Genomic DNA, 9125 nt, shown 5'->3' with positions numbered 1-9125 from the left:
AGATGAAGTTTAGATTTTAAAGAATACATCATTTTGCTGTGTGTTAACGATTTTAAGTTGTAGACAAATTTCGTGAAAATTGTCAAATCAAGCATACAGTGACAAACAATTACATCACGATGAAAGATAAACAGACAGCGAGAGCAAGATTAGCGAAGCGAGAACGAAACAGTTATCAGGGGCAATTTTTGTAATCTCATCCTGTGATGACGTAAGCAGGGGGTCAATTAACATTATTTTTTAAAAATGGGTCATTTGACATTTTATATCAAAAAATTGGGTCATCCGTACAAATTTCCCTATTATTGACACCCATTTTGTTTTTCTTCTTTTTTTTTTTTTTTTTGGTATAATTTAACCCCCCCCCCCCCCCCCCCCCCCCCAAAAAAAAAAAAAAAAAAAAAAAAACGAAGAACTCTTCAGCTATGCCCTCTTCCTTCTGAATCCTACATTTCCTCCATCTGTAATAGCAAAAGATTGAAGACTGACGAGAGGACGAAGAGCAGGTGTGGAAGATGGGAACATTGGGAAAGGCAATCTACACCGTCGGATTCTGGATCCGGGAGACCGGCCAAGCCCTCGATCGTCTTGGTTGCCGCCTCCAAGGGAATTACTACTTTCAAGAACAACGTAATCTTCTTAATTACCACATTCTACATTATGATCTTCCAAGTTTCTCCATTTTTAGATTGCTATTAAGATTGTCTTTGTTTTCCCACTGATTTTAATTTGATGGAATCATTTGGGCTATGCGATGCAACGGAAAAGATATTCATGCTTCGTAACTTTTGTTTGCCATTTTCCTGGGCACAAACTGCAATGTATATTTTTTGGGTTTTTCTAGGAAATTCTCTTTCGAATGCCCTTTTACGTTTGCCTGGAATTGACATTCAAACGATAATTTTCGTTTGTTGGAGTTGGACATTATTTGTAGAAGGCATGTACTTAGATATTGTATTGTGATTTTCTGACTTGAAGATATGAACTGCTATAGTCTTATCATTGCTTAAGAGGAATGTGCATTTGTGTTTATGTTTGTCTAGAGAAACTGCTTTTGTGGGGGTGTTGTTGGTATAATTACTTTTCTCTTTTTAGCGTGTCTGTCTCGGTTTGCAAGAAAGCTCATAAGAGACTTCCTTTGGGAAGGAGTGGAGGAAGGGAAAGGGTCTCATCTGGCTAGTTGGGATGTTGTGGGGAAATCCGTGGACTGGGGGGTTGGAGCTCGAAAATTTCAGGTTACCCAACAAAGCCCTGTTGGCTAAATCATTGCAGCATTTTGCCTTTGAGCCCGAATCCTTGTGATAAAGAATTATTATGAGCAAACATGGTCCCCACCCACGAGGTTAAAGGCACGTATCGAAATCTGTGGAAGGATATTTCTCTCCAGCTCCCTTCCTTTTTCCATCTTGTTTTTTGTGTTGTGGGGGATGACAAGGAAACATATTTTTTAGAAGACCATTGGGTGGGGGATAGACCCTTCACCTCGGTGTTTCCTCAATTATATCATTTGTCCACTCTTAAAAATTTTGTCGTGTTGGTCTTTTTGGTTTGGCCGGGGAATTCTGTTTCTTTTTCCTTTGATTTTCGTTGGCCATTTACCATTAGGAAAACGGTGGATATGATCTCTCTTATTTTCTTGGTGGAGGGTTTTGACTTTAGGCTTGGGAGAAGAGATGTTCATGTTTGGAGTCCAAACCCTTTGAAGGGCTTTTATTGTAAGTTATTCTTTAGGATTTTATTGGATTCCTTTCCTGTTGTTGAGTTGGTCTTTAATGTTTTGTGGAGGATCAAGATTTCAAAGAAAGTCAAGTTCTTTGTCAGGCAAGTTTTGCTTGGTCGCGTTAATACGTTGGATAAGCTGATGAGAAAAATGCCTTCATCAATGGGTCCTTTTTGTTGTATCCTTTGTTGGAAGGCAGAGAAAAACCTTGATCACCTTCTCTGGGAGTGTCAGTATGCAAGTTCTGTTTGGAATGATCTCTTTTAGGAGTTTGATATCTCGCTGGCTTGGTAGAGGGATGTTCATTTGATGATCGAGGAGTTCCTCCTCCATCCAATTTTAAAAGAGAAAGACGATTTTCTTTTGTTGGCGGGAGTGTGTGCGATTTTGTGGGATCTTTGGGGGCAGAGGAACAACAGAGTGTTCCGTGGTGTGGAGAGACTCTGGTGAAGTCAGGTTTGATCGTTGGTGAGGTTTCATGTTTCTCTTTAGGCCGCGGTTTCGAAGTACTTAGTTGGAAACCCTTTCTTTTTAGTGGGTTTGGGGTTTTTATTTATTTATTGTTATTATTATTATTGTTATTTTTAATGCCCATGTTATTCTTTCATTTTTTCTCAATGGAATCAGTTTCTATAAAAAAAATCGATTTATCTTAATAATGATGCCAACCCGCTGATACAGATTACTGACATCCTGACAGTATTTCAATCCTTGATTATTCCATAGTTTGAGGATTATATTAGTTTGTTTGTACACGATATAGCTGTTTGTGATGATGAATCTGGATGTTGAGATCTTGAGAGGAGTTTAACTTTAATCAATCTTTCATTGTGTGATAATACGTCCTTTTGTCCCTCCTTTTTTCTTTTCAACTAGTACCTCCAATATTGAGAATTCCTATGTCAAAGAAAATAGATTATAAACTAAAGACTGTTGCAAAACACTTGCAAACAAGGGCTGTTGCAAAATGCTTCTTAGAAGGACACGGAAAATGCAATTAGCAAACAATGACCTCCACCATCATTTCTAATTCAACTTTGTCATGTATATAATCAATACTTGACTGAGGTTTTATAATATACACTGCAACATTCTATATGCCCTGGATTCATCTGTTGAACCCTAGTTTTTGCTGTGCTACATATGAATTTGTGCAACTATGGGAAGGCTTTTGGTTTGAACTCTTTATAAGTATAATTTTCAGATGACATTATCTAATTCTTATTCTTATTTCTTTAGTATCTAGGCATAGGACGCTCATGAACATATTTGACAAGGCTCCTGTGGTTGATAAGGATGCATTTGTGGCACCTAGCGCATCTATCATTGGTGATGTACAGGTGGGACGAGGGTCCTCTATTTGGTATGGGTGTGTTTTGAGAGGTAAGCTTAATATTAACCTATTTGAAGATGTTCATGTTGTTTCATTCTTTACATCTGGTACTATGTTAATTTTGACGTCATCCCTCTTCTTAGACTACTTTTTCTGATTCCAAAGTTCCTGACTGTGGACTTTACATGTTATACAAATAGTGTTTAATAGTATCTCATCCATTTATCTTGACTTGAAATAGCAATCTTTTTATATATTTGGCTTTTGAAATTCACTTGATTGAATGTTTTGCAAGCCTGTTGAAGTAATGGTCTCCCAACGCTGGAGAAAATCTGATGAAAGCATGTCTGGTAAATAATGTTTGAAAATATGATAATCTGAATAGTAGACTGAGGCAAGAATATTAGAAGGAAAAGGTTAAAGAAGAAATGTTGTGATAATATGATAGGATACGAAGCTCTCTCTTCTGAAATCCATTGAGGAGACTGCAAAAAAAAAAAAAAAAAAAGGAAAGATAATGTGATGGGAGCAAAAGTTAATTGGGTTGCTGCATTGATGATTTTTAGGTTGTATGCCATGGCCGGGAAAATTCCTTGTGTGACAAGGGTAGGGTAAATTTTAGGTTCTAGGTTGTGCATAAGTATGAGGTCATGCAACTATTGAAATTCCATTTGCTGCATTCTTGCTTGTTAGTAATTACAAATTTTTGAGGAATGATACTTTTTCTGGGGACTGTAACTGGTGTTTTGTGTGAGCATGACCACTCTGTTGCTTGGCAGATAATAAGTTGAGTCAGCTCTTCTTTTTGCCTAAATTTGTTTGGTGAGAACCGTTAGTTTACCTTGGAACAACCATTTGCCAGTAATTTGTTTAACCAGTTTGCTTTTCTTCTTTCCCCATCTTCTCTCACATCATTCCTTTATATTAGTGTCTAACGATAAATTCTTGTGAAGGTGATGTTAACAGCATCAGTGTTGGTTCCGGAACTAACATACAAGACAACTCTTTAGTTCACGTAGCAAAATCCAATTTGAGTGGAAAGGTTTTACCAACTATCATTGGAGATAATGTTACTGTTGGTGAGTGATATCATTTTCTTTTTAATGATATTAGCATCTATCACTCGATGTGCATGTGTTATGGTTTCAAATTTTAACTAGACAGGTCACAGTGCTGTGTTACATGGATGTACTATTGAGGACGAGGCATTTGTGGGGATGGGAGCAACATTGCTTGATGGAGTGTACGTAGAAAAGCATGCAATGGTTGCTGCTGGAGCACTTGTGAGGCAGAATACAAGGATCCCATGTGGAGAGGTCTCTCAATACTACATTTTACTTTGATATCAGTGTATTTATCTGGTCTTGAATATAGTTGAATTGATACGGTTTTTACTTGGCTCCCACAATTCCAGGATTGGTGGCACAGTTGTCTGTTTCTAATGGAAATTTATTTTTGTTTGTTTGTCTGATTGAGAGAATGGTGTGATACGTCCCCCGTTATCAATTAGGACGAACATTAAAGGGGTTAGGTCAAGTGTGCGAGCTTATCTGTTTTGAGGTGTGGATTCATGTAGTTGCTAGTCTGGTACAATGTGGGTAAGATGGGTGTAAAAGAATATAGACTTAGCATAGAGTGATAAGCGGGTCTTTTTGGTTTTCTTGCTTAATTATTGGCAAGAGAGTATAGGACTTCTCAAATCTACCTTGGATGTTTACCTTCTTTATTATAGTTAGTAGTTGGGCTCCATCATATGATTGAAAGAAATTATTAACTTTCAGCAATGCAATTACAGGTATGGGGAGGCAATCCAGCCAAATTCCTGAGGAAGCTAACAGAAGAAGAGATGGCCTTTATCTCCCAGTCGGCCATCAATTATTCCAACTTATCACAGGTTCATGCAGCAGAAAACATAAAGAGCTTTGATGAAATTGAATTTGAAAAAGTCCTTCGCAAAAAGTTTGCTCGTCGTGATGAAGATTATGATTCAATGCTGGGCGTTGTTCGTGAAACCCCCCCAGAGCTTGTCCTTCCAGATAACATACTGGCCGACAAAGTACCAAAATCTTCTTAGACAAATTTCTGATGTAGGTGACCAACCACATAAAATTCTTGCCCTTTGAAATGTTGTGCTGATATTCATAAAAGACGCAACCTTCACATCTCAAATAATGTATGGAGGTTGAATGAAAGAGTGAACGCCATTAATCACGGACAATGTCCTATGGCCACAACTCTATTCAATCATCCTCTCTGAAACCCCATTTTCTCTTCATCTTGAGAAATCAGGCACAGTGAGACATCATAACTTTGGATGTTTTAATCATCTTGAAGCCATCCTTGGATTTGTTTCCCAGGTCTTGAAAATTTCATTTGCTATTACATTTTGGAAATAAAGAACAATGGAAACATGTGTATTTTCACTTTAACAGTCTTCCTGATTCCTTTTTTATATGGATCAGATACTTCATTCATCTAATGTGTATCTAATATGCAACTGATGACAGTGGAGACCTTAAAGATCATAATCACCATGCTTTTTTTTTTCTGTCAGTGGATCTAATCTTTGAATTGAAACAGGGAACTTTGCTTGGATTGATGCACCCTGATGCATCAGTTTCATTAAGGAAGGTTTAGATGAACCTATCATATCCACAGTGTTTCATGTTAGTGTGATATGATTATATTAGGCAGCCAACTGTAAAGGTCTCAGGTGAAGCAAACGTATGGCTAGGGGAACTGCAGAAAGACGGAAGGGGGGATGTTCTTGCTATGGTTTTTCTGGTTGAGAAGGGAATGAATGGGCCAATCTGTTTGTCTGCCTTATTTGGTGAATAATGGTGCATTAAGAAAAAGAAAGAAAAAAAACCCTAGAGCCCTTAATCCACTGAAAGGAATGTCAATTATTAAAGCCACTTACTTTTCCTATTAAGATCCCCACTTCATCTCCCTCAGTGGCAAAGTTGATTAAAAGTACATTTTGATTTGACATGGATTCAAGAGCTCCAATTTGATCCCAAAGACTTTTTTGCTTTTTTATTTTTCCTCCCAAAAAAGACCATTTATTATTCTTCACAAGGTGGCTGGAAAAATGTCAGCCGTATAAACCCCCTCTAAAGTCTTTAGGTTCCGTTTGATAATCATTTAGGTTTCGTTTGATAATTATTTTGTTTTTTGTTTTTGGTTTTTGAAAGTTAGGCATATTTTCTTCTATTTCTTATAATAATTTACATTTTTCTTAAGTACAATGGTCAAATTCTTAGTCAAATTTCAAAAACAAAAATAAGTTTTTAAAAGTTACTTTTTCAAGTTTCCAAATTTTGGCTTGATTTTTTAAACCATTAATAAAAAATAGATTACAAAAGAAGAAATTTGGAGGTGGAAATAGCCTCTATAGACTTAATTTTCGAAAATGAAAAACCACGAAATGGTTACCAAACGATGTTTTTAGTTTTTAGTTTTTAAAAATTAAGTCTATAAACACTCGTTAAACCTCTAAGTTTCTTATTTTGTTATATATATCAATATTAAAAAAAAAAAAAAAACTAAGCCACAATTTGAGAATTAAAAAAAGTAATTTTTAAAAATTTGCATTTGTTATTGAAATTTGGCTAAGAATTCAAATCTCGTACTGAAGAAAGAAGTAAATCATTGTAAGAAATTGAGAGTAAATAGATTTAATTAAAAAAATAAAAAAACGAAATGGTTACCCAGCAGAACTTGAATTCTTAATCTCCTTTTGCACCAAAATAAAACTTGTATTGAGGATTGAGATATTTGTTATAATGATGCAAATATTAATTGGTAAAAATGAAAGATGGTAAGAGTGATTGAAAGAGGAATTTGATTTTTGAAAGGAAGAGAAAAGTAGTGATGTTGAAAAAGTTGTGGAGTTTAGTAAATTGGGACCAAAATGTGAGGAGAAAGACAAAAGATGAAGAAAAAGAATCATAAGTGACAAATGGGCAGTTGGGCATTGTATGTGTACTCCAAGAAGCAAAACCAAAACATTGGCCATTGGCCATTTCAAACTTATTATCATAAACAGACAAAACATCCAATTCAAAAGAAAGCAAAAGAAAAACATTTTCATTTTGGTATTTTCCATTGTTCATTGTGTTTAACTTGTTGCTCCAATTTGGCCGTACTGCTTCTAGTGGACGTTGACCAACTATCCTCAAAGACTTGTTCTCCCATGTTTTCTTTTCAATTATTATAATTATTACTTTAACAATATGTGGGGAAGATCCAACGATCGCATTTGAAAGTTGATGATATAAGTTTACGTCGATTGAGTTATGTTTAAGTTGGTGTCCTTCTTTTTCCTTTGTTTCTTTACTCAATTCTAATCTCATTTGTGCCATCTCCATTTATAACTTTTCAATTTCGTCCCGATTGTTTAATTAAACCTTATGAATATTACTAATACAACTTTAATATATCCAGCTACGCTAATAAACTTATACCAATTCATTACTATGAAAATAGAATGCGAGTCATCGAGTATATTCTAACAACTTGTTAGGATAAATTGAAAGTGTAATAATTGGTTAAGCAATAGAAATCAAACCTGATAACTATTTGGTTTTTTGTTGTTTGAAAATTAAGCTTGTTTTCGTTTAATTGCTTATAATGTTTTACATCTTTTTTAAGTAAAATAATTGGATTTTCAGTCAAATTCGAACAACAAAAATAAGTTTTTTAAAATTACTTTTTTCGTTTTCAAAACTTGGTTTTGTTTTTTAAAATATTGGTAAAAATTAGATGATCAAGTAAAAAATTTAGAAGTGGAAACAGTAGTTATATACTTAATTTTAAAAAACTAAAACCCAAATGAAATGGTAATGGGACCTTAATGACTTCAATAACAAATTTGAAATTAACCTTGTATATTCAAAAAACGAAAAGAAAAAGAATAAAATTACCAGCATGATTATATATCAATTGGTTACAAGATATGAATTTTCACTCTCTATTTATAAAGTTAGCATGAGAATTCTCCGAAAGAAAGATCTCTCTACACAATTTAAAAAAGACACAAGTCAGGTTGTTCTAATACCAAGATGAAGTTTTACTAGTTAATTTTTGTGTTCCAAATTTTATTGTCTTAATTTAATTCTTCTATTATTTTTCTATTTATACATGTGGTAGTACTGAGAGGTTTTTGTTTTTGTTTTTGTTTTTTTTCAACAATAGTTGTCTAACCGAAAACACGTCTTAAAATTCAAAATCTAAGGTCGTGTTTACCAAACCTTAATGAAAATTAGGATAATTGTAATGGAATTTGAAAAAACAAAAACGCATAACCAGCCAATTGTAAACATATGATGATGGATACAATGATGATAACAAAAGAAATGACACAAAAGAAACAAGTAGAGAAGAGAGATAACACACAGTATGTTAACCTAGTTCCGTACAGTTTTACCTACATCTTGGGGGCACAAAGCCCAAATTAAAGAGAAGCTCAGTATAATTCAAAAGGTTTACAAGAGGAATAACTTAACTGATAGAACCACTATCATGTATTATAGTAAACTTTAGATAGGCAATCTGTTTAGACTCTCCCTAAACTTGTTGCCACCTATCTCAAGATTTTTTTCTCAGCCTAGGCTTTATTGATTTTGTATGTTTAGGCTCCCCATAAACTCAATGCTTCTCTTCAAGGATTCATGCATGCATAATAATAGGATTTCAGACCTCTTCGTTTCTTTTCTTTTCAGTAACGATCATGTACCACAAAAGAACCACACACACCATTCAATGTCGTCTCACCAAAAAAACTCAAAGAGAGATTCTCAGACTTCCTTTTATAATAGTATCAACAAGGAAGATACAAACAAGGAAACCAACAAGACCAGAACCATTCCAAAAATAACCAATCGAACAGTCCAAAGGAAATCAACCGAAAAAGATCCAATATTTCACAAAAGGAAAATTTGCATGCCAAATAAAAACAATAACAATCTCCCCTTTTGGCATAACAATTTTCTTTTGTTGGCCATCATTAACAATATCAAGGCAATAGAAACCAACAAAAACAGTAACCAACCCCTAAAACAACAACAACCC

At 34.7% G+C, this 9125-nt stretch overlaps 1 protein-coding gene across 2 annotated transcripts; it reads left to right on the top strand.

Annotated features, from left to right (window-relative positions):
- The first annotated feature begins 296 nt into the window (after window positions 1–296).
- LOC150038601 (gamma carbonic anhydrase 1, mitochondrial-like) lies at window positions 297–5527 on the top strand. 2 transcript variants are annotated; one of them, XM_090309659.1, is made up of 5 exons: window positions 297–630; window positions 2960–3103; window positions 4007–4132; window positions 4218–4369; window positions 4849–5527. In XM_090309659.1, the coding sequence occupies exons 1-5, from the start codon at window positions 516–518 to the stop codon at window positions 5125–5127; spliced, it is 816 nt and encodes a 271-aa protein (XP_090165785.1). In that variant the 5' UTR covers window positions 297–515; the 3' UTR covers window positions 5128–5527. The 2 variants fall into 2 exon arrangements, with proteins under 2 accessions (XP_090165785.1, XP_090165779.1); XM_090309653.1 differs by lacking the exon at window positions 297–630 and adding an exon at window positions 1414–1715.
- The last annotated feature ends 3598 nt before the right edge of the window (window positions 5528–9125 follow it).

The sequence above is a fragment of the Benincasa hispida genome, chromosome 1 (assembly GCF_027475165.1).
Source record: "Benincasa hispida cultivar pf3 chromosome 1, pf3_genome.v1.1, whole genome shotgun sequence".
Lineage (NCBI taxonomy): Eukaryota > Viridiplantae > Streptophyta > Magnoliopsida > Cucurbitales > Cucurbitaceae > Benincasa > Benincasa hispida.
The sequence above is the reverse complement of the archived record's forward strand: the minus strand, read 5'-3'. Positions and strand labels throughout refer to the sequence as shown.

Excerpts from the sequence above, each read along its gene's own strand:
- LOC150038601 (XM_090309659.1), top strand. The coding sequence starts at position 516 with ATGGGAACATTGGGAAAGGCAATCTACACCGTCGGATTCTGGATCCGG. Across the intron at positions 3,104-4,006 it reads GTATGGGTGTGTTTTGAGAG|GTGATGTTAACAGCATCAGT; the intron begins GTAAGCTTAATA and ends ATTCTTGTGAAG. Across the intron at positions 4,133-4,217 it reads TGGAGATAATGTTACTGTTG|GTCACAGTGCTGTGTTACAT; the intron begins GTGAGTGATATC and ends TTAACTAGACAG.